The 23,501-nt window shown below is 52.2% G+C and overlaps 6 protein-coding genes across 6 annotated transcripts; 2 read left to right on the top strand and 4 right to left on the bottom strand.

The window, feature by feature from the left end:
- Positions 1-9,266: 9,266 nt before the first annotated feature.
- B0T26DRAFT_707306 (uncharacterized protein) lies at positions 9,267-9,664 on the top strand (the record flags this gene model as incomplete). The annotated part of the gene is made up of 1 exon (XM_060441843.1): positions 9,267-9,664. A coding segment is annotated over exon 1 (172 nt), but the record flags the coding sequence as incomplete, so codon positions are not given.
- A 2,199-nt stretch (positions 9,665-11,863) lies between these two features.
- On the bottom strand, positions 11,864-12,463 carry B0T26DRAFT_267408 (uncharacterized protein). Its single transcript, XM_060434080.1, has one exon. The coding sequence runs from the start codon at positions 12,229-12,231 to the stop codon at positions 12,007-12,009; it is 225 nt and encodes a 74-aa protein (XP_060295601.1). The 5' UTR covers positions 12,232-12,463; the 3' UTR covers positions 11,864-12,006.
- A 547-nt stretch (positions 12,464-13,010) lies between these two features.
- B0T26DRAFT_675228 (uncharacterized protein) lies at positions 13,011-13,891 on the bottom strand (the record flags this gene model as incomplete). Its single annotated transcript, XM_060439802.1, has 3 exons — positions 13,011-13,184; positions 13,241-13,322; positions 13,485-13,891. 3 exons carry the CDS (start codon positions 13,889-13,891, stop codon positions 13,011-13,013), a joined length of 663 nt encoding a protein of 220 aa, XP_060295600.1.
- Positions 13,892-16,909: 3,018 nt separating this feature from the next.
- B0T26DRAFT_267524 (uncharacterized protein) lies at positions 16,910-17,700 on the top strand. Its single transcript, XM_060434081.1, has one exon. The coding sequence runs from the start codon at positions 17,028-17,030 to the stop codon at positions 17,448-17,450; it is 423 nt and encodes a 140-aa protein (XP_060295599.1). The 5' UTR covers positions 16,910-17,027; the 3' UTR covers positions 17,451-17,700.
- Positions 17,701-18,018: 318 nt separating this feature from the next.
- On the bottom strand, positions 18,019-18,613 carry B0T26DRAFT_750951 (uncharacterized protein; the record flags this gene model as incomplete). Its single annotated transcript, XM_060445304.1, has 3 exons — positions 18,019-18,284; positions 18,338-18,474; positions 18,597-18,613. 3 exons carry the CDS (start codon positions 18,611-18,613, stop codon positions 18,019-18,021), a joined length of 420 nt encoding a protein of 139 aa, XP_060295598.1.
- A 2,030-nt stretch (positions 18,614-20,643) lies between these two features.
- On the bottom strand, positions 20,644-22,047 carry B0T26DRAFT_646899 (glycoside hydrolase family 71 protein; the record flags this gene model as incomplete). The annotated part of the gene is made up of 2 exons (XM_060437857.1): positions 20,644-21,930; positions 21,997-22,047. The coding sequence occupies 2 exons, from the start codon at positions 22,045-22,047 to the stop codon at positions 20,644-20,646; spliced, it is 1,338 nt and encodes a 445-aa protein (XP_060295597.1).
- Between the last annotated feature and the right edge of the window lie 1,454 nt (positions 22,048-23,501).

The following is a 23,501-nucleotide window of genomic DNA, read 5'->3' as shown; positions in this document are numbered from 1 at the left end:
CGACAAAATGCCTGCCTCCACCGTTGATGTCGCGACCCTCTCGACAAGCCTCCCTACCGCCGGAAATCTTCCTCCCTCCCTTCCTCCGAAGCTATCACGACTATCGAGACAGCACGATGCGCTCCATGAAGAAGGAGTAGATGTCAAAGATCTTTCCGGGGTTCCAGTCAAGGATTGGCCGAAGATAAAAATACCAAGAGGGTCCTTTATACCGGAAAAGTGGGCGGGAAAAACACCAAAAAGGACATCGTGGATTCGTGATCACGGCTACTGGGTCGCCCAGATCATCAACAACGCTATCATCGAGGGAGAATATTTCTGGGCATGCCACTATTGCGAGAGCCTGTTCAAGGCGGATTCAACAAGCTCGGCGATTATACATCTGGAAAAAGAGCACGCAACATTCGCACCCAAGTCATCGTCTACTGGTATGAATAGGCCCGGAAAAAGGCAAGGCACGCTTCAAGTTGTCAATACAAAGCGCGCGAGGGTTGTTTTACTGCCTCACAAGCTCTCTTTGGAAGAAAAGCTCGTCGATCTAGTCGTCGGCTCGAACCTGCCTTTCAGCATCGTTGAGCATAAGGGATTTCGGGATTTTTGTATGGACCTGAATGCCGAGAAGACAGCTACCCTGATTCCTTCCTCGCACAATACCATTCGAGAGCATATTCGAAAGAGGTTTGAGGCTGAACAACAGGCCCTACGTGAGAGGTTAGCCGCATCGCCATACAAGAAGCATCTCTCGTTCGATATTTGGACTTCCAACGCGACAGTTTCCTACCTAGCGGTCTTCGTACATTACACTGATGTTGACGGCGCCATACAACAAGACCTGCTTGGAATGCCCCACCTTCGAGGCTCTCACAGCGGCGAGAACCAGGCTCTCTACATCTCTCGGCTAGTTAACGACTACGGCTTCGCTAAGAGCGTCGGTTATTTTCAGTGTGACAACGTGCATTCGAACAACTGGGCAGTAAAATTTACCTTGGAGTCGCTAATTCCTGGCCTTGACCGGTTTTCCCGGGATTCCTTAGGCACAAAGCGTCGTGTGCGCTGCTTCGGCCACATCCTCAACCTAGCAGCGCAGGCCTTCATTCTCGGCAAGTCGACTAACCTCGAAAGAACCTTTGACGATGACTTCGTCGGCCAGTTACCGCCCGAGCAGGAAGAAGCGTTGTTGAAGATATGGCGAAAGAGAGGGCCTGTTGGAAAACTCCACAACGTCGTCCACTTCATTCGGAGGTCACCACAACGCCGGGAATCCTTTCTACAGGTCGCGCGCAATCAGATCGGCGAGGGAGATGCGCAGGAATTCGGCGCGGCTATATTTGACAGGTCAGTCGAAGGTTTACAGCTTTGTGGCGATAATTCTACGCGTTGGAATTCTGTTTTCTTCATGATCGAACGCGCAGTGCGTTTACAGAGCCAAGTGGATTACTGGTGCCATAAAAATCTGACCGAGAAGGACCCTCAAAAGCGCATGCCCGCCGCCGACCTGCTACAACCAAGTGACTGGCACCTGCTTTCCATTGTTTTGTCTATTCTTAAACCCTTCAAAAAGATCACGAAGTGGTTTGAAGGGCGCGCGGCTACCTTTCCTGAAGTCCTCGCTACGCAGGAGTGGCTAATCGATCTGCTTGAGGATCGCCTTCGAACCCTACACCCGAACCTTGAAGCCGTCACCGATTTTACCGGTGGCCCGGTACACACCCATCCAGAGATCACGGTCGCAAGCCAACAGCCTCGATCATTCGGTATAGACGACGACGATGACAACGGCGTCTTGTTTACCGGGGAAGCATCACAACGGTCGCAGCGTAACCGTCGTCTTCCTACCCGGTTCGACGGCTCGGTCATCGACCTACCCCGGCGCCTGCCGACCGGCCAGATCAGGCCGCCCTCCCTCGACCTTGTTGCCGACCTTGTTGAAGACCTACCAGACGAACCACTACACTCCCCGCCGCCGTCACCACCTGATCTTGACGACGATCATTTATCCTTTCTTCGAACAAGCGTTGGCCTGGCCATTCAGAAGCTCAGAGAATACGTTAGATTGATGGAGGAGAGCCCAGCATACTGGTCGGCTATGATACTACACCCAGGGCACAAGGAGAAGTGGGTCAACCAGTTCCTGGGCAGCGACCGGGCTGAAGAAGCGATGAGGGCATTCCGGGATCTCTACGAGGCCGAGTACGCCGGCATCCCTCTCCCAGTGCCGGTTCGTACGCCTCACGAAGGTCGAGGGAGTCATCTTATCACCCACGACTACCATGATGACCCTGATGACCCCAACCTGAAGAACGAAGTAGCTGAATACCTTTACGAAAGTGTCAGGCGGGTGGATGACATACTGGCTTGGTGGAAGGAAAGAAGAGAGCGTTGGCCCCGGTTGTCAAAGATGGCTTTTGACTTGTTGTCAATACCGTCTATGTCAACAGAGTGCGAGAGGGCATTCAGCCAGGGAAAACTGATCCTTGGGACTCAGAGGCATGGTATGCTCGACGAAACCCTGAATTACCTCATGTGCACGAAGAATTGGGCGACGAAATAAAGGTCCTGAAGGTCGAGGGCTTTTTTCCGGTCTTAGGGTGCTATTCGGGGCTCGATTTCCTTGTTTTTTTGGTGGAGCGGCAAATTCCGTCAATTAAGTCAAATAAAACCCACCCAATCAGAGAGAGCCCTACACACAGATAAATACACCACTCCGGGCCTCAAATACAGTTAAATAAGGCTTCATATTTGGCCTGATTGAATTGATGCCAGCGCTGGTGGGCCACGTGATACGTCAGGCACGGACCACACTCCAAACAGGAGCCTGTCCAGGCCATGCCGTGACAGTTACGATATTTAATCGCAAACTACCGTGGTTATTCGGACCTTCAGGTTGACGTCGAGCGCCTTATATAGTTACCCGAGGACGGTAACGTTATAAACCAGGTCGCCGTTATTGAGGTTAACGAGGAAGTCCCTGCCGTACCGCAGGTCCCCGGTGACGATGAGGTTGAGGATGACGACTTTATCGACTATACCGCGGCACCTAACCTTATTCTTACGCAGGCTGATCTCGCTCGACTACGTGACCAGGTACACGGTAGGGAGCTGGCCCCCGAACAGCCCCCATTCGCAACTATATTGAGCTCCCCGGCGTTAGGTCAACGCCCCTAAATGACCTCAATAACCGCCTCACCCTTATCAGCCTCTCGATATCTACGCTCATACCCCGGGGCCTCGGAGAGTATACCCTGCCGCGTGTTCGAGCTGTGGATTGGTCGACCTGGGTCAAGCATGCATTGTTTTGGCACCTTGCACGTCCCTTCGAGCCGTGCTCAATTACATCGCCAAATACTGTACCAAAGCCGAGCAACAGACTCAGCCGTATAAAGAGATGTTGTCTGGCTTGATCCCGAGGGTCAACAACGCTCGCCCTATGGTTTCTCTCGTAGCGAAGATGATGAACAAGCTCATTGTAGAGCGTGACTAGCCTGCGATGGAAGTAGCTCACCTTCTGTTAAACAGGCAGTATTGAGTCACCAGGCATTGGAAAAGTGTGTGCAAAAGTGCTTGTTTATTTTCTATCTTGAAGAGGGAGCCGTAGTTATTATAGCTGCTGTGGTGGCCAGTGCGCTGTGGGTTCAACGGGAGGTTCGACAGGGACGGTAGGTTCGACATTAGCGACGACAGGATGTTCTGGATCGACAGAGGTGACAGGAGTTGATGGCGTGGATTTACGACCGTGGCGGCTCCGCACTCTATATCGCCTCTCGCCGTGATGTTTCTTTGCTTCATGGGTGTTCAAATGGTAGATAGTACCATATCCTCTTCTGCATCCTTTCCAATTACACCGGTATGGACGCACTGGCTATCGACACGTAAGCTTACTTATACTGAAGGAAACGGCAATACTAACAAGAGTCTCATCGTCAGATCGCACACTGCTAGACCTTTCAGGCTGAACGTCGGTTGTGTAGTGATCCATTGCTGTAGGTTGTTGAACCACTTCTCTCAGGTCAGGCATTCTGGCTTATAACCCGGCTATTTTCCAACACGACTACCAGGACAACCGACAACGCGCTCGATGTGACCCTCGATGCGCCGCTCGACCCTCGATGCGCCGCTAGACCCTCGATGCGCCGCTCAGCCCTCGATGCGCCCCTCTACCCTCGATGCGCCCCTCTACCCTCGATGCGCCGCTCAGCCCTCGATGCGCCACGGGGCCAGGATTTCGCTGTTCACCACTTGCCGTAGTGCTCGGCGTACAAACGTCTGATGCAGAGAAGAGGCGCAATGCTTGTCCGCGCGTTATACATTGGGTTCTAACCACGACCCGTTCTTCCAAGTACCTTCATACCCGCTCAGCCGATGCCTGACTACGGAGGAACTTACAGACTTTACGTGAAGCAACTGCTTGAACTAGTGGAGCAACCCTGGTAACGATAGGTTAATAGATTCCCCTCCACTATGCAACTCACCTTGCCCGTGACACCTTGCGTATGTTGGTGATTTGTGAATTCGGGGATCTATCCCAATGTAGATGTGAGGTTGAGTGAAGGATTCTCCCCCCTACATAGGCGTCCAATCACCGTCATGAATGAAACCCGACAGTTTGGTTCCCCCTGTGAGGGCCTGGTCCTCCAGGCCTCCCAGACGCTCTGACTAATCAGACGCCAGCCAGGTGGATCCACCCGACCAGCCAGAGGGATCCACCCAACTGACTAATGGAAGCTCGGCCAGAGCCCCCACCTTGAGACGCCCTGGAAGAATCTTGCGAGGGGAGGCTTTTGAGCTTCTTTTCCCTTTTCCCTTTAGTTTAGAATCTTCGTCTATAGCGCCCAATAGAGGAGTTCCGCCCTCATTCCAAGCCGGCCGTGACACCCCCACCTACAATCGCAATCGTGGCTGAGTGCGAGTACGCAGTAAGCGCCGCTTTGCCGCCTTTTAGTCTGTGTCACTTGTCAGTTATCACCCTCTCAGGGTTAATTCTTCACGAGCTGTCCACCAGCCGCATCTGTCACGCTCTGTCAGTTACCAGATTTCTAGCGCTAAGTGCAGCCGAGCATAAAGTCGCGGTGAATTGCCGTCTTTGAGGTTCCGGTGGAAATTCCGCAGTATCAACAGCAACCAGCTCTGACATTCACGACCTAAACGATCACATTACACTGAGAGAACATGGCGAGAGACGAACTCGGGAAGGTAATACAACAGCTATACGTGATTAATCGCAAAACTGACTTTTAAACCCAGATTTTCCAGAGTTTCATAATCGGCGATCAACGGAAAAACACATGTTATTTACTTTTACCTTTTTGAGCTGCTTCCAGAATACGGAAAACCGAAGGGGAGTGAAGGTCAGAAATAGATAGCCAAACGCGCACGCGCGATCGGGCGTACCACCAGCTATACATTAGAGTCCGCGCGAGCATACCCTTTTAGGGTAGTACGGTATAAGATTAATAATAAGCAGTCCCCAAATTGCCACGTTATCAGGGGCTCATTTCTGGCTCAGGGAACTCTCGGCTGGGGCTTGGGCGGCAGTTGGTGTCGCTTTCGGCTTTTTGCCGTGCAGCTAATGTGCATTAGCTTTGATCCATCCGCAGCAGTCAGACGCAGATATGTTCCCTCCCAGTTTTCGCCGTAGATAGAAAAAGCGACAATTCGTGACCAGACGTGCGTTCCTAAAAACTTCTACAGATAAGAGCAGGATAAGAAAGGGGCAGGCAGCGCCTACTGCTGCCCATGTATGCCGCCCATGTATGACTCCCTCTTTCTCGACCTAGGACCTGGCTCTATTCTTGCCTATAATATAATACCACTATCCGCCGGTACGTAAATACCCAGAATAGAATTAGTTAGATACTAATTACTCGTTAGATATGTGCGTAACTTGGACGATTCATTACTCGTGTGGATGTGACTTCTCTAGAAAGGCCCGAATAATAACTGTGACGGGAAATGTGCCGGGGGAGATATTACGTACGACGAGACAAGGGATAGTACACAAGAGGGGCGTTGTGCTGAACATATGTACCAGACGCCGCCGACAAGCAGCGGTTCCAGTGCTTCAGATATCTCAGAGGAGTAATCCGGAAGGAAGTGGATGTGCAACTCCATGTCAAGGGCACTTCAACTCGTCAAAGGAAGAGAGCTAGATTAAAATTCTATGACATTCTATTAAAGATAAATTTTAACCCAGCCCAAGTCATAATGAGAAATCGAACACCCCAGTCAACGGCCAAGCAGATCAGCCCCTGATTCAACAGTCTCAGGAGTAAAAAATACAGGTAATGGATACGAATTGGCCTAGGAAAACGTAAGTAGGTATTCAAAATGGAGAAATATGGCAGAGCACGTACAACATCTTCTTTAGATGGAGGCCAGTTAAATCCTTGACTTGTTGAGTAGACGTAAAAACGACAGTTTATACGGATTAGAAGATAGACTTCTGCGTTCGATTGCTTATGAATTTCATTGGCTTTCTTTATAAGTGTTGATCTCCGTTTTCGTATCCTCGATAACAGATGTCGCTGGTTATTACGAGAAGGTTGCATTTTGCTTCGATGTGGAGTTGCGGAACGGCTAGCTGGTGAAGCTCTTTCAATGAGCATTCGTTTGCCTTTTTAAGGAGAGAATCGGAAGTAGTGAATGCCGATATACCGATAATAGTGCGTTTTCTTAAAGCGGTCTTGTGGCGTTCGGCCTCCTTCCGCGGCGGGGATGTCGCAGTCCTGCGGGGGCCAAGTTGGGTCAATAGCTACCCAAGTACCTAAAGAGATAGATAAAGCTGAGATGGGTAATATCGTATTTATCCCCCAAGCCAATATGGATCCTCTAAATCTTGAATTACTAGACTCGTATTTTGTGGGCGAGCTTGATCTCCCAGAAACTACCGACATATTTGCCTTTGATATCGGATGAGAAACGCCCACACCCCTAAAGACGCCCACAAAAGCGCCCCGCCGAATAGCACATATCCCTTACACCATTACGGGATGTAATAAACTGTTCACCAGGAACTCGAACCTAAAAGCCCATCAACGTACGCATAATAAAAGTGGCGAGCGTCCGTATAAGTGCACGAGTTGTAAAAGCCATTTTACACGCAAGTCCGATGTCGTTAGGCACTATAACAATGTCCATCTACGTGAACGAAACTATCACTGCGCTAATTGCAATCGGTATTTCGGCCGTAAGGATACACTCGAACGGTTAGTAAGCCTCCTCTATTGAAGATAATCATTAACATAGTCTAGGCATATGGGCCTGTGTAAGACCGGGAAAGGCCAATTTAGTGCTAGGATTCAGCCAGGTTCGGCACCGCCTTCAGGCTCAAACGTAGACCTAATCCAGTTTGAAAGTTGTTTTAGCAATCCCCCCTTTGTATTTCCCTAAGATAGTTTTACTACTTAATAAAGATCTCGTCTTGCACTTATCCCAATCTTGTTCAATCACATTTCACCCAAGAAATCTAAAATATCCCTCGTTACGAAGACCAAGAAAACGGCCCAGGCTGGACTTAGAGAGAAAGAAGCTCCTGAGGCTGGAACTAGGAGCGGAACTACCACCAAAGCCAAGATAAAGAAGACTACCCAGGTTGGACCTAGGGATGGAGAGACTACCCAAGCGCCCCAGGCGAAGATAAAGACGAGTACCCAGGCTGGACCTGGGGATGGAGCCGCCAGATCCGCAACCCAGGCTGGACCTGGGGACGGAGAGACTACCCAAGCGCCCCAGGCGAAGATAAAGAAGAGTACCCAGGCTGGACCTGGGACTGGAGCTACCCAGGCCGGAGCTACCCAGGCTAGACCTAGGACCGGAGCCGCTGAAGCCGGAACTCAGGCTAGACCTGGGGACGGAGAGACTACCCAAGCGCCCCAGGCGAAGATAAAGAAGAGTACCCAGGCTGGACCTGGGGATGGAGCCGCCAAATCCGTAACCCAGGCTGGACCTGGGACCGGAGCTACCCAGGCTGGACTTGGGGACGGAGCCGCCAAAGCCGGAACCGAGGCTGGACCTGGGGCCAGAGCCGCCAAAGCCGGAACCCAGGCTGGACCTGGGACCGGAGCCGCCAAAGCCGGAACCCAAGCCGGACCTAGGACCGGAGCCGCTGAAGCCGGAACCCAGGCTGGAACTGGGACCACCCAGGCGAAAATAAAGAAGATCAACCAGGCTGGATCCGGGGACGGAGAGAAAGAAATCCGAGCCCAGGCTAATTCTCAGAAGACACAGCAGGTTACCCCTCTCGGCGAGAAAAGAAAATTAGTAGAGGAAAAGAATGAAGAACGGGGTAATAAGCAGCGAGCGCTAGGCAGCTTCAATATGAGTGATCTCATGGGAGAGATGAACTCTATTATTAGGTTGGAAATACGACCGTTTGATCAATCCGAATCACTTTATTCTCGATCGTCTCGTTCGCGTTCTCAATCTTTTTCACGGTCTCGTTCTCAACTATCGTCCAGTTCACGCTCTTCGCGCTCTTCCTCCCGCTCTTCCTCCCGCCCTTCCCCTCGCTTATCTTCGTTTAATCCGAGAAAAAAACAAATCCCAATGACTGAGAGTCTAATACAACACCGATCAGAGTCAGGTTTTCAGTGTGGCACCTTCAAAATACAGAGGCTAGTTTACGCTAAGCGTTGGGCCTTTTGCACAGTCGAGAAAGACGGATATGAAGAGGCTATTCTAGTTAATATAGCAAGAAATAAGCAAGAACTGCCACCTAAGGACAAGGTAGCGCATTTAGCGTTCAACACAGGGGAGTATCAAGCATATCTCAAGATCAAAGAGAAATCGGAGTGGAGTATATACGCAAAGGGGGAAGAAAAAGAAAGAGAGGTGATTATAGTAGAAATGATACATTACGAAAACGAGAAGAAGACGTATACGTATTGGAGTTTTGCTGCACTCGCTCAAGCGTGGGGTGAAGAGGCTGTGTTGGAAGCAATGAGGAATGATAACGAAAGGAGGAAAGGTTGGCACGTGCTATAACATCCAAATAATTAAATAGACATCACAGAATGGAATTAAATACACCTCCTGGATTGTTCTCTAAGGTCACCGTCTCTATCATTAGTCCCTCTAATCCTTACCTATCTTAATATTGCTATCGTAATCCTCGCTCTCGATACCATCGCCTTGATCCCCGCTGTCGTGATCCTCGCTATCGTGGTCCTCGTTATCGTGGTCCTCGTTATCACTACCATCACCCTAATCCCCGCTATAATCTTCGCTCTCATTACCATCACCCTCACCCTGATCCCCACTATCGTAGGCCTCGTTATCGTAATCACTATGATTCCTACTACAATTAGAATCGCAATTAACCTCATACTCACTTTGATAATTATCCTATTGATCGTCGTTACCGTGGGTAAATTAGATATTATGGTCTTTAATATCTTGGATATACTGAGCGTCGTGATCATTGTAACCTTGCTGATTCTCGGAATAGGAGGCATCGTAAGCTAACTCGGGATCCTACGGATTATCGGTAACCTGGTAGACGGAGTGAGAATCGTCTTGCTGGACGCTATCCTCACAGGCGGCATAGACAAACTCTGCTAATTTTATATAAAGAGCTCTCAAAGCCATATATAGAGATGGGGACACTATAGCTAAGAAGGTAGTCTCATTACACATCGCAGTTACCCGCCACTCAGAGGGTGTTTTGCTCGTGATGACCTGGACTTCATTTTTAATAATAAACTCGCAGTTTTCTATAATGCTATTAGCGTTTCTTACTCCGAGATTTGGGAAGAAAGCTTACTAATTATCTCAGAACGAAGATTAAGTGGTATTTTAATGATAATAGTGGCTCTTTGTATCGGAATCCTCAAGCTCGGGGTCCCAAGGGAGGTTTAAGTGGAATTGCTCACGTAATCGCTTCTGTTTACTTCCCCCTGGCGTTCCAAATACACAGCCCTTAATATACCAATACGGCAATGAGCCGCTTCATGCGCGCACCGCCCAGTGATGCGCTGCCCAGTGGTGCGCCGCCTAGTGGTGCGCCGTTCAGCGTGTGATGCGCCGTTCAGCGATGCGCCGCTCTGCGTGGTGATCTCGACGACACGCATCACTACGCTGCATATAAACTAGAGAAAGTTACTACAAATCAAGAGGGGGAAAGTTAGCCGTTTTTTGTAATGAACCCACTGCAAAGGATATTCAACAAATTATTGCAATTAAACGAAAATCAAATGCAGCAGCACAAGGAAACCCCGCTAGTTGAATATGTCGTTCCCTCGCCTAGCTCCACCGTCTTCAGCTCGGGAGGAAGTGATACAGCAACCGGCACGACCCAAGATGCCTCTAATCCAGGATACGGACAAAAGAAACCTCCCTAGGCTGGGCAAAGGTCAAACGCAGCCCCAACGAGCCAACTCAACGTACCCCAAGACATCTCCAATCTAGGAAACGGGCAGAAATGCGAACCCGATTCATCCTACCAAGCACCCATCGTATCCAGTCAATCAAGTTCCTAATAACCTCCTAAAATAAAAAACACCTAATGGGGGAATTATACGAGGGTAGTAAGCAACGACAAGCCTTATCTAAGGGAATAACGTACGTAAAACCTAATATATAACTCCAAACCAAAACTAATATATCATACTTAATAGCTTAATTTCAAGTATTTATCAGCTAGGGGATTGCGGATCGTCGCTATGGTGACGATGTGAACGGTAGATCCTTTGGCTGGACCAAAGATTGCGGGTCATCTGCCGGGTTAATGATGAGAACCGTGGAGATCATCTGGCTGGACCAACGGTAAAGAGAATTGCGGATCTACGTTTTCTGCAAAAAATTGAAGAGCGGCCTATAGGTAATCTTACTCTCCCGAATAAGCTGGTCTTTAGGGATGCCTTAGTTAGGCTTATTTAAAAACGAGCTGGTCTCTTTTTATTTACTCTTGCAAAGCTTCAAGTTCCAACGGGTTTAACACGTACCACCAACAGGTGGCACTTCTTCGTGGCCCGTGCATGAACCCCGCTACGGGAAGTCCGTTCTTGCCCACAGCCTCCGCGAGTGTGGCAGCTCTAGTTGGAACATTTGTCTTCCATAGACGATGGGAACCATCCCGCGTGCTTTTGGCAACGAAACAATGACTTGCGGCGGTGTTGGCGGTTTCTCCGTCCCACCGGTCCATATATATCTGGCAGCCTGGTATGCTTTGCCCGCGTAAAAATGCGCTTTCCTGCAAGCCACGACCACAGTTGACTTTGCCTTGCCTTGAATCCCCTGCACCCACAAGATGGACAACACCACCACCGATCAACAGAACCTGGCGTTAGTCGGCTACTTATTGTCCTGCATCTTTTATGTCATGTTCCTCGCAACCGAATGGGAGGTTTTCAGGCTGCCGAACACCCCACACGACTTTTGATACTCAAAAAACTGGCTTCGATTCCCATTCATTTGCTCGGCTTTTCTCGCATCCTGCTTAGTTCTCTTGGGGCTTCTTTTCATCCTCGCCTGGCATAAGGTTGTCATTCCACACGAAGTTGCATATCCAGTCTTCGTTACTTTGGAAGGCGTGTCTCTTTTATCCATGCAAATGTTAATGGTATTGGCTACCCAGCTCCCCCGTTTTTGGAGCGCGCCGACACTGTCTAAGGGAATTGATCTGAAGTGCGTTGCGTGCGAGGTTGAGAGAAAGGTGGTATTTAAGTAGTTGGTTGTCGCTGTCGATTTTAAGTTTGTGGGTTGTATGGAATTGTGGTGTTTTAGCATCTGCTGTTTTGTGTTTTGATCGCTGGGTCAGGCGGTACTGAGCGGGGGGGGAGGGTTGCTGGCAGCCAAGGGGCCGCGGCCGGCCTCAGCAGATGGAAGTGCTATTAAAGACAAATTATCAGACGCGTGGGATAGCTAGTAATAGGATCCCGCCCGGACAAGGATAGGAGGACGGCCGCACATGCACAGACTCGTCGCCGCTGCCGTCTTCGCTTGTGCGGTCTTCCTCGTCGTGGGCTAGGCTCGGCAGGTCGGCGTTGCTGCATTGCTCCGCCGACTCAGCACTCAGACGTCTCCGAAGAGGCGTGCGGCGAGTGTGCCGCCGCCGCCGCCTGTTGACGCCGGCACTGGTTCCAGTGAACGCGCATGCCCTCCAGGATTTTGCTCTTGACCGGCTTGGCGAGGTCGACGTCCATACCTGCTGATGAGATTTATGGCCAGATTACTGTCATCATTTTCCTCGCCAAGCCATATGATGACTTCCGCTGCTTGTTCGTAGATTTCACGCATTTGGCGAACTTATTCATTCCGTTCGGAAATATTGCTCTGGTTAATGCAAATAGCATCTACCCGGAGTATCCGAGAGTATTCTTCAGGAAAGATGCTATAATGCCACCCAAAGATTTCTTATAATATCCACCACATCCTTATTAATCCGGACGGGGCACACTCGTTACGAACTTCTCCACACATAAGGCAGTGCACAATAAATTGGCTTTTCGTCCAGAGAAGCGTTGAATAGAGTGCATCCTATCTCAGAATCCGGATTGACTAAGGATGGAGAGATAGGAGTCGGATCTAGGTCGACATACATAAGGAGATCGAGTTTCAGATGCCGTTGCTTGTGGAAGATGATCCTGCCGCAAAGCTAGTGGAGTTTTACAGACTCCTCCATGGACGTCAAGGCTCCGATTTATGGGAGGATCGCCCTCAAAGGGTAGGTTTGTCATGAGAGATGGATCCCAAAGACGCGTTTAGGCGGAAATTTTGTTATTTCGGTTACGAAGAAAAAGGCTCTTAAGGAGCAAAGAGACGAAGTGAGGAACGAAAGCTCCTAACGTTAGAGGACGCGAGAAACGACCTCGCTCCCCGCGCGACTTTCCAGTTCCGCCCTCGCCGCCCACAAATAAGCACAGGTAGGGCGTCCCCTGCTCGCCGAGGCGGATTCGATCCAGCTGCCTGCATATCAGCCGGACGGCAATGCTCTGTCTTCCGTTGAGCGTCAAGGAGTCCGCGAGCCGCTTCCCCGCCTCGGCGCTTCTTATGACCCAAGCGGCGTCTCTCATTCTTTAACTAGAGCCTATCTGAAGGTCTGAAGTTGTGTGCCTCCAGGGAAGCCCTCTTTCGAGAAAGATGATGAGCAACAGAGTGACCAGCAGCAGCGGCATAGTGACCGCAAAATACAGGCCGACGCTCGAGATGTTCATACTGGAATCCCCGAACATGGTTGAGCTGAAAAGAGACTATTCAAGTCATATACCAGCTAAATATCCATAGTGTTCCTTGAAAAGACACTCACAGCTATAAGAGATGCTGGAAGAAACATCGTGGCGATCTGGGTGAGTATCTTGATTGTTGCAGCATCTTTGTGTCCAAGCGTACTGACACGTAGTAATTGTTCTGTGTTGAAACCAGCTTGGCTGGATTGCGATTGGAGACCAGTGATGCCTATGTAAACGCCGTTCATGGTGGTATTCAAACTGGCTTTTGCTCAAGCTGCTAGAAGAGCGGAGAGCTTCCGTCGGATTAGTAACCAGGCACACAGCTGCCGGTGCGAGGTGTGGTCGTGGGCGAAGCATCCTCCGTAGAAGTTGTCCTTGGCGCCATTCTGGCAGTTCTGGCAGGGGAAGTAGGTGCCGTCGTCGTCCGCCGAGGTGGTGGCGGCGATGAGCAAGCCATCGATGTCTCTGCGGTGGACGTCCTGGCGAGGCTTGGTGAAGAACTCGCAGTTCTGGACCATGACCATGAGGTCAACGGAGTAGCGGTGGAAACCGTTGTTTCGACTGAGCGTCTTCTTCTGGGAAGGTTGTAGAGGGCAAGACTCAAGCCACTGAAGGAGAGCCTCCGTCTTGATGCGGAAGACTTTTCCGAGGTCATGGTCATGGTAGACGGCGCCGTGGGTGTCAAGCAACTCCTTCAGGGAGAGCGACTTCAGGTCGTCCTCATCCATATTGGCGGGGCGATAGCAAAGGCAGACGCAATGTGATAGACAGGCTGTGAGTAGGCGGGGAGATTAGCGATGAAGATGGAGGGCGGGTGCAAGGGGTATGGCCTACCTCTTGGGGGCAATCGATGCTGCTGGGTCGCGAGTGGACGACGCTGTCGCGCTCCGTGGATCTGGGATCGGACTAGACACTGCTACGCGGGGGGGTCAATGGCTGTGATCTCCGGGCGAGGAACACTGACGCGATGGCTGCCTTGGGCCGTCAATGGAGAGGTCGGAGCATGGCGTGTGTGCTTGGGCAAGCCGGCCGAGTGTGGGCGTTTGGGTAAAAGCGGGAAGAGAAGCGGGCGTAAAGGAGCTGGGGGAGATGAGCGTTGAGGAGCTCAATGCAGGTGAGCGGGTTTGAGAAAAGAAGAAAGGTCGAGCTTGAAATAGAGAGTTAACCCAAGGGGACGATAAACGGTTGTGTAATATCGGGCCGGATTCGAGGCGCGCAGCTGGAAGGCGCTCGCAGGAAGATTCCTGTGGTCGGAATCTGTCACAATATTGGGATTAGTGAGCAAGAAAGATCTAGAAGCTGCTATGTGATTCTTCGCCACCAGCTTTTGCCACTATTCATAACTATAAAAAAGAGACTTTTGGCCCTGCCAAAGGAAACAAAAGATTAGACCTTTTCAGACAATTCAAGCCTTACCTCCCTGCATCAAATGTTTCATTTCTGTTGCCCTGTGAATGCGCGCGACAGAATCGTTGCTAAACTGGTCTGTTTTATGTGCGCTCAATCGGTACGGCTAGTGCTGCAAAACAGATAAAGTCAGGATACTCGGAAGCGTAGCTCGTGCGGGAGGCTAAGCAGGCGGGAGCGGCGGGGCTGTTCTTGTTTCAAGGACGGCAATGCTGCTGCTGATGGTGGACGTAGTGACAATTGGCTTAGGAAATCTATTGGCAGATTGTGACACACGACTGTAAGGCGGTGATCAGTGGCAGATTAGCGGGGTAGTACCAAAAACGAGCCCCCGCAACGAGTTTCCAGCCGCGAGAATTGACCCCGCCTTACGCCAACCCGGCGGCTCGGCAACGACTTGTGCTTGTTTACGGTGGGCAGCGGGCAGAAGGATCCCAAAGTGAAGGAGGAAGAAACATCACAGAACGGAGTTCACACAAGCAGTACTTGCAGCCCCACCAATTTCACGCTATTTAGAGTGCCGTATTTCTAATAGTTCCTACGTAATGTTGCCCTACGGTTGCGGCCAGCAACTCCAGCCTTGTCTGACAAGTTGCTAAGCGTTGTAGGCGGCGGCCCTATGTCTAAGAAAAACGCGTGGTTGTGTTTGGGATGGGTCGTAAGGGTAAGGAGAAGAGACAGCAGAACGCAGGCTGCAGGGATGCCACGGAAGTGAGCGTCGAGGGCATGCTAGTGAGGGGTGCATCGCGGCTGCGACAACAAGCTGGGATTGTTTGCATTCTGCCAGTTTGGCGTATATATCCGTGCAGTAGATGAGGATAACGGAGCCCTGAAGTGGCTGCATGAGGAGGACCCAGAAGTGACCTGGGAGACAGGTACGTTTTGGTAGCTCGAATTAGCTTGCAAACAGAAGCCAGTTTTGGCGATTGTACTACTTATGGGTAGAGCCCAAAAGGGAGCCGTGGGACTTGTGCCCAAGACTCTCCGCCGACGGGAGCGAGGCGAGTTCGACGCCGTCGAGGGAGGGGTCGAGGAACTCGAGGTGGGAGGTCGCGGGGTTAGAGATCAAGACACAGCATAGCTAAAGTATTAGAGAGGTGTTATTCTCGTTGATTGGTCCGCCTAGCTCACATTTCGATGAGGCGGCATCAAATACGACCGGACGATGGGCGTTGTCTAGTACTGGTTTCGGCCATAGCCAGGTGAAAGTGGGTCACCACCTGACAAAGTGGTGAAGCTACACGCATCCCATGCACATTGCCACTTCGCCGGGGTGTTCCTGTACAAAGCAGTGTCAATATACAAAAGGTTTGGCGGTTACTAGAAACCAGCGTTGGACATACTGGGAACTAAGGTGCCCTGACTTGAGTACGTGACTTTCCAAAGGCAGGCTTGGCATTTCCCCCCTCACCCCGGGTCAAACATTGCCCCTCACCTATCTCAGATAATGGAATCATACACTTCTGGCGCGCTCGTCCCGAATTTCTACCTTATCTTCCTCACAACAGCTTCTGCGGCGTCGCGCGACTACGCTTCCGCAGGATCCGACTCTGATTCGCACCGGCGGAAACACCACCAATGGTGATACTTCAAATTGTGCGCGCCAATGTCGACAAACGCCCAACGTGCGGGGTTAGGCAGTGGGCCACTTGACGACGATAACGACAACCGCATTCGACACCTTCATCAGACCGACCAAGATTCACACTAAGAATTTCGACAGCTGCTTACGTAGACTTCTCGTCCGTCTAGCAGTTACCCCTATTTCAACTGCTGATTAGCTGTACTGACAGTCCTGCGAACATTAGCCCTTACCGTCTAGTTAGATCGCCTTTTCCTACCTACTGCCGATCACCGGTACGATTCCTGCTGGAGGCTGAGCCTGATAAGCGTGCGAGATGCGGTTCCTAGAACGAGACGATACCGGCGAATTCCGCCTGACCAAGCACCTCCCGAACGATGCGACCCCTGAGATTCCGCCATACGCGATACTTTCACACACATGGGGCGGTGAAGAGGTCCTCTTCAAAGACGTGGAGAAGGGTACGGCCAAGAATAAAGCTGGTTATGCCAAGATCCAGTTCTGCGGAGATCAAGCCTGGCACGATGCTGAAGCACTTCTGGGTTGACACATGTTGCATCGACAAGTCCGACGCTGCTGAGCTTCAGCACGCTCTCAACTCCATGTTTCGCTGGTACCGAGGGGCATCGTCTGTATAGTATCTTTCGGTCAATTGATTCAGACTCCGCAAGTGATTGGTCCAGCGGCGACGAGCCGCAACACCAACTTCATAATGCCGCTAGTTCCGCGAGACAGCCAGTTCGTGGCGCGAGGCTGCCGCAACGGAGCGAGTTACGACCCGCTCGCAACACCCTCCCATTCGTGCCATATGAGGACTGGGTCCCAGGCCAATTATATGAACAACACCCACCCACCTGCATGCGCTACATCATGGAATGGAAGTTGACACTGAACAAGAGAGCAGCGGTCAAGCAGACCGAAGAAAACCTCGTGATGGCTCCAAGCGACTTCTGGAACCAGGAGCTGGCATGCAAGATCGCCGATATCGTGCGGTCGAAGGGCAAACCTATAGCGCCGACTCAACAACGATCGCAATCTCCGTGAACGACCGCTCCGAGAGGGATATAACAAAGCACTTCAAAGAGTTGCAGATTGACTGGCCGGTGGCGGAGAGGCAACTCCAATCGTGGAGCCACCTTCTCCGCATTGGCAAGACCTTAGAAAAGCAGCCCGCACCGCTGGACGGGGGGCTACTGCTACTCAGCTGGCCGAGAGGGATGTTCGGCTCGATGCGGAGCAGGTGGCCTCTGGTGCGCCGGACGCCTGGAGGCATGTATACACTATCTTTAGATGCCTAGAACCCCCATGCAATCGGGGGCCCTACTGCTAGTCGTGCGCTGGAGGGAGCCGCCGACGTGTGGGTGACGGCGGTGGCAATGGGCTTGGCCGCGGGGGTTTGTGCACGGCCCCCTATCGATAAGACTATCGATAAGGAAATAGTGAGGCTTTACCGGCATGCAGAGCTGCGAAGCCACAACCACGGGCCACCAAACCATAGCGGTAGGAAACCCCTTTCCGTCGTTCATACCACCTTCGCCTGTCTACATCTCGAGGCTCCTCCAATCGCCAAATCCATTCTGCAACATCTAATACTAGTCGAGCGCGCATAAAACAGACCCTTCTGGCGACAATTTTCCGACCGTAGGAATTTCCTGCAAGCGCCTTCCAACTGCGCACCTCGACTCAGGCGCTTGCTTCCAACTAGCAGAGTCGTAATTGCCTCGGCACGGTTACCATACCAAAGTGGGGATCATTCTCCTATCTATCGCTCTCAAGTCTATAGGTCATATACTGACCATCGTGACCCACCAGATGTCTGCCAACACTATTATTGAAGCCATCGCCCGTCTTGGTGGGGATAAAGATCTAGACATCGCACCTGACAACGGTCCGCTTGAGATAAGACACATCGAAGCCGCTGCAGGCTCCCTGCGCCAACGATACTCCCGATGTGCCTTTGAAGTTGGCGATATCAATACTAGAGTCTGGTCTGAGAATTTTCGTCACCATTAGAAGTGGAATGATGACCGCGGAGCGCCAGACTACGTGGTATTCTTCGTCCGCTACGGCGATATCTGGGCTCTCTGTGTCGGAGATATGCGTCCCGAGGTCGATCACGGCCATAGCAACGACTGAGCAAATATCAATTTCCACAAGAACGATATCTCTTTCGAGCAGTCCGTACATCTGTCGAGCAGTCCGTACATCTGCAGGACGGCACCCATACCATCCTCACCGTCGTTGGTGCCAAAGGTTGGTGGGACGAGGAGTGGGAGTTCTACCAGGGTCTGGTAGTACAGAAACCATACCCAACTCGAGCTGCTAACACCGCGTTTATGTGCGTGGCTATTACGGAGCAGGTAGGAAAGGGTGAGGGCTTTTGTGAGAACATTACTTTGGGATAGAGTGTGGGTAAGGCAAAGAGAGCCGCAAAGGATCTCTACAAGGCGGCGTTAGACATGGCCGCTTAAGTGTCGGTCTGAACGGGGAGAAGGGAATATCGTCTTCTTTATCCAAGGGGATAGCCGATTGGCTTTAAATGAGATTGGTAGAATAAGGCGGAACAAGAGTAGCAGAATAGGCGTTACGTGTAATTCACTTTCTTCCTCCTGCTGTTTCCAGTAGAACTGAACCGCACCACACCACACCCCTCAAGCAACGTTTTCTTTCTAATTCCGTCTCAGAACGTCGGGCTTTCACGTCAACGCCCTATAATCCACCGTACTGCCAAAAATAGGAGAATACTATGTCTACTCCGTACAACTCCCTGAGGAAGAGTTAAAAACACCTTTCTATTTCTGAAGATGGCGCTCAATTTAATGAAGAACTCGCTATATGGTAGTTGACTATTGATTGGCTTTGGAGCAGAGTTTTCACCTCCTAGCAAGTGGAAAATACCGCACACAACCACATATACAACCACAACATAACGCGTTCTTCATCAAATAACACGCACTCTTCGGAATAGTATAGCCCTAAATAGCTCCTATATACTCTCAACTTTTCAGCTGCGCGCATGCACGCGCTGTTGTGTTATTTACATCTACGTATACGAATCTTTAGCTTCAAAACAACGCAACCTGCCAACAACCACTCGATGCCGCCAAAAAAGTGGTGATTCCTCTCAGGGTTTCCGGTAGTAGTGGCCGGGGTCCAGGGATGCGGGGTGGGAGGCAGCCTATTCGAAAACGGAAGTCACCGTTTTATAACGGTCAATTTTACACAAGTCCGTGAGTCACTAACAGAGGGAAAGAGGGACCCGTTTTTGGATCCCCAAGTACCCCTGTTTCTGACCCCCTCTACCTCGTAGGGCAAGCTTCTAGGGATTGGGTTGCATGTGCATGTGCATGCACTAGGTAGGGGGTGGTGGATGAGGGGTCAGTGAATGCGGACTAGGTTGCCGATAGATGGATGGATGGATGCCGAGGGCCTGGGAGTCGGCGGCCTTGTCTGGCTCGCGGAATTCTGATGTAATTGTCTACTTACAAGACGCTTACCTGCACATCATGATGCGTCTCGAGATGGGCCGCGCTGCTGGCTGCGTTTTCGTGCCGATTGCCCACTACGGCTAGCTTACCTATTTTTGTCTTTTATCACCCCGCGACACGGTTTCTGGGAATTGGACGGGACGCATGCATCCATTGCATGTGTTGGTTGGTGTGTCTGCCGCAGCCCAAAATCCAAATCCAGCCCCCAACAGAACACAATGGATGCGGCAAAGCAAGGTGGGTTGGTGGGGGAGTTGGTCCATGGTTCAGGGGAAAACGCTGCCGAGCGCAACTCTTTTTTTTTTCTCTTGCTATTTTTGGCAAGTGAAAAAAAACGGAAGGACCTAACGTCTGTTGGAACTTGCCAGTCGGCAGTTGGCGGTTAGCCGCGCCAAGTTCCAACAAGCGCTGTGGCGCCCAACGAGAATCCTAATGTCGAATTCAGAATTCCAGAGAAAACCTGGAAAACTCAGCTTTCCTGCGCCACCGCCTCTTCCTCTTCCTCTTCCCTATCCTCCCATTATTTGTGCCGCATCCAGGACTCCAACAACTCCCAGAAGCCCTGTCCTTGAGTGGCAAAGAAGAAAAAGGAACAAAATGCCAAGCGTGGAAATAGAAAGGCACGAAAACAGAAGTTAATGTCACGGGAGAATATGGAGATTCGAGAAAAAAACTCGAAAAATGACCAAACCCTTCGTCTTCGTGAAATATGACAATATCTATATCTAATTTACCCACGGCCCGCGCCTCACATTCATTTTTAGATACCAATGCCATACATACATACATAATGAAGAGAACAAAAAATGACAGACACAGCGACCAAAAATAATGACTCGGCAGTGTGAAACTGTATCCGCCGTCCGTTTTTGTTTTTGAGCCCGGAACCTAGACTTGGACCTGGACCTGACATTGCTGCTGCTGCAATGGCGAGTGTTGTTGTTACAAGGACACACATAAACATATCGATTATGCACGCGAACGGATGGATGCTCCATGGTGGTCATATAGCGACAGCGTTCCAGTTCTGCACGCCGCCCTCACACGTGGTGGTGATGGCGGGCCCGGTGACCTTTGCGATCTCAGCCCCGGCGCGCTTGACTGTCAGGGTGACGGCGCCCGTGTTGGCGCCGATGGGGATGGCGCCCAAGTAGACGCCGGGGGTGCCCTTGCCGCCGGCGGGCGCCTGGGTGAAGGCTGCTGTGGCCGCCGTCCCGTTGGCGCCGCCCCCGGGCGCCGCCGCGCCAGTGGCGCCGCCGAACGTCACCTCGACGGTCACGCCCTCGTCAGAGTTGAGCAGCGCGGCGAAGAAGACGCTGTCCTCGACGAGCGTCTCGGGCGGCACCTCGACCTGCGGCGGGTTGCCAAAGGCCTTGTTGTTGCCCGTGGTGCCGCCCGACGGGCAGGCCGTGGCCTTGGTCTTGCGGTACGTCATGTAGGCGTCCTCCTTGGTGATGGCGGGGGCCTTGCCGCCGGCCTTGTACTGGGCGATATAGAAGGGCAGGAACTTCTGCCAGCCCGTGTGAGGGTTGTTGGCGGCGTACTTGACGGGGGCGTTGGCGTTGTCGAAGAGGCCGAGCTCAGACACGCGCACGTTGTTGATGTAGTGCGACTCGCCCCAGTCGTTCCACGTCAGGATCTCGACAAAGTCCGGGTTGACCTCCATGACCTGGGCCCAGCGCGTGTCCCACAGGTTGTCGCCGCGCCACATCCAGTTCTTGTTGAACCCCGGCAGGTTGGTGAAGAACCACGGCGACACGGGCATCATGTATTTCTTACCACCCGTCAGCGCCGCCTGGAAGTCCTTGTCGGGCTTCGTCGTGATGTTGGCGTCGCCGTTGGGCCACGCGTCGAAGCTGAAGAGCCCGTCGGCGACTCCGCCACCCGCCGCCACGGCAGCCGGGGCGCCGAGCGACGACCAGTCGGGCACGAAGAAGCAGTTGGTGGCCTTCTTGATGTCGGGCCAGTCACCGGCGGCGGCGGGACCTTCAAAGGTCGAGACAAAGGGCTTGCCGTCTACCTTGAAGTAGGCCGGGTCCGCCGCGAACGTTTGGACTAGCGCTAGGGCGTCGGCCTTGGGAAAGGCCTGCTTTGGACCGCCGAGGTAGTCGAGCGACAGGAAGCCCTTGAACTGCTGAGCGTTGGCGGCCTTGAAAGCGGTCGCTAGTGTCTTGTCGTTGGCGTCGTCGCCGAAGCCGACGTTGAATACGAAGCCGTCAATGGACAGGCTCTTGGCGAGCTTCATGTCCGTTTCCCAGTCCTGCTGGGAGAGTGATTGAGTGTTTCCGACCTGCAAAAAATTGCCATCGCGTCAGTAACTCTGGCCCCTGATGAGCGTGGTGTCGTCGGGGCTTACAATGACGTGCGCAAATACTTCTTTTGCGGCTTGGGCCTGGAGAAAGGCCATGGACGCCGCCACGGCGAGTGCGAGGACTCCCTTCATCCTTGCGTTGCCAGCGGATTGTCAAGATGATTCCGGAATCAAATGGATGTGTATAAAAGGTCGTCGTCAAGACGAGAGATCCCGTTGCCAGCACGGAATGGAACAAGATTTAGTTGGTTGTCGAGGATGGTCGATGAGATCTGAGCCGCTGGTTCGGGTCGGATGACTTGGGAAGTTCAGACGGATGTATAAGTAGCCAAAAGATGAGATAGACAAAGAATCCCAAGGCAAGCTCGAACAATTGAACAAAGGATCACGTCTCTAGGCCACGAGCATCCTGACTCGTCATGGGGTGCAGATCAGGGACACGCAAAGACCTGAACGGCAGCCGCAGGCTCGATATGGGAGGACCAGATGTACAGCCACGCGGCCCGGGATGTCAAGGCCCGGACGTAGTTTGTTATCCAGGAGCTGCCTTTGCTGGGCTTGGTAGCGGCTCCGAGAGCTGCAGCGAACCCTGAGACTGCCACTAGATTTCGAGGTCTGACGATCGGGGCGACGGGTGATGGCGGTAATATGTGTGGTTTGCGTCGAGGCTCGCCTAGATCGCTGGCCTGATACGGATGTGTCAGTGTTTAGATCAAGCTTCGACGACGTTGGGTTCGGACGGTTTGGGTTGCGACACATCAAACATCTGGAAGACGGGCCCGGCCGGTAGCCGGGTGACCTACTTTTGAAGTCTAGCGAATGCCGCTTCGGTGGCTTCTCTGCGGGCTCAAAAATGGGCCACACCTCACCCCGGGTCGGGGCTGGTGGGACGTGAAACTGCGCCCCATCTGATACCTCGGGGCCAAATATGCTACTATTGATGGTGTTGGTGCCGGAGACGGGCAGCAATAGTCGGCGGGGAAAGCCGAAAGCGAGTTAGCCAGCTTGGCATCTGCAGTTCCAGCCCCCAAAAATAGCCCGGGCAGGAGCCGGTGTGTTGGAACGCCTTTGGGGGCACCTTTGGGGCTTGTTCAGACAGAGTTGCAATTGCGAACCGGCGGCGTGCCGGCGTCGGTCCCTGCATTGTTGGGCTGGTCCGCCGCAGACCGACATATCTGACTCCAGTTTTGACCGATTTGTGTGGGCTACGGACGGGGACGGGCACCACGCATGCCACCCACCGGGGCGGGGGAGCCAATGCCAGCCAGTGCACTCGGGTCAGGGGTAACAGTGGTGCGGCTGGCCCGCGGCCCAGGCCTCGACCGTCCTCCATGTCAGAGCAGCAGAGGCGCTGTTTCAGGCCGTCAGCCGTCGGCACTTTTGGCGAGCTGAACTGCAAGTCATGGGATGGTGGAGGGACCGCCCGGCTGGGCACTGTTGCGGGCGCTTCAGAGGACTTACTTCAGAGTGTTATTGCATGCAAGTTTGCCCAGGCTGTGACAGTGTGTGCACAGCCTCAGCCACGGCTGGGCATCCACTCGAGCGTTTTG

The sequence above is a fragment of the Lasiosphaeria miniovina genome (assembly GCF_030549165.1).
Source record: "Lasiosphaeria miniovina strain SMH2392-1A chromosome Unknown B0T26scaffold_4, whole genome shotgun sequence".
NCBI classification, from domain to species: Eukaryota; Fungi; Ascomycota; class Sordariomycetes; order Sordariales; family Lasiosphaeriaceae; genus Lasiosphaeria; species Lasiosphaeria miniovina.
This window is presented reverse-complemented; position numbering and strand designations above follow the sequence as displayed.

Excerpts from the sequence above, each read along its gene's own strand:
- B0T26DRAFT_267408 (XM_060434080.1), bottom strand. The coding sequence starts at position 12,231 with ATGCGTGAAATCTACGAACAAGCAGCGGAAGTCATCATATGGCTTGGC.
- B0T26DRAFT_267524 (XM_060434081.1), top strand. The coding sequence starts at position 17,028 with ATGGAAGTTGACACTGAACAAGAGAGCAGCGGTCAAGCAGACCGAAGA.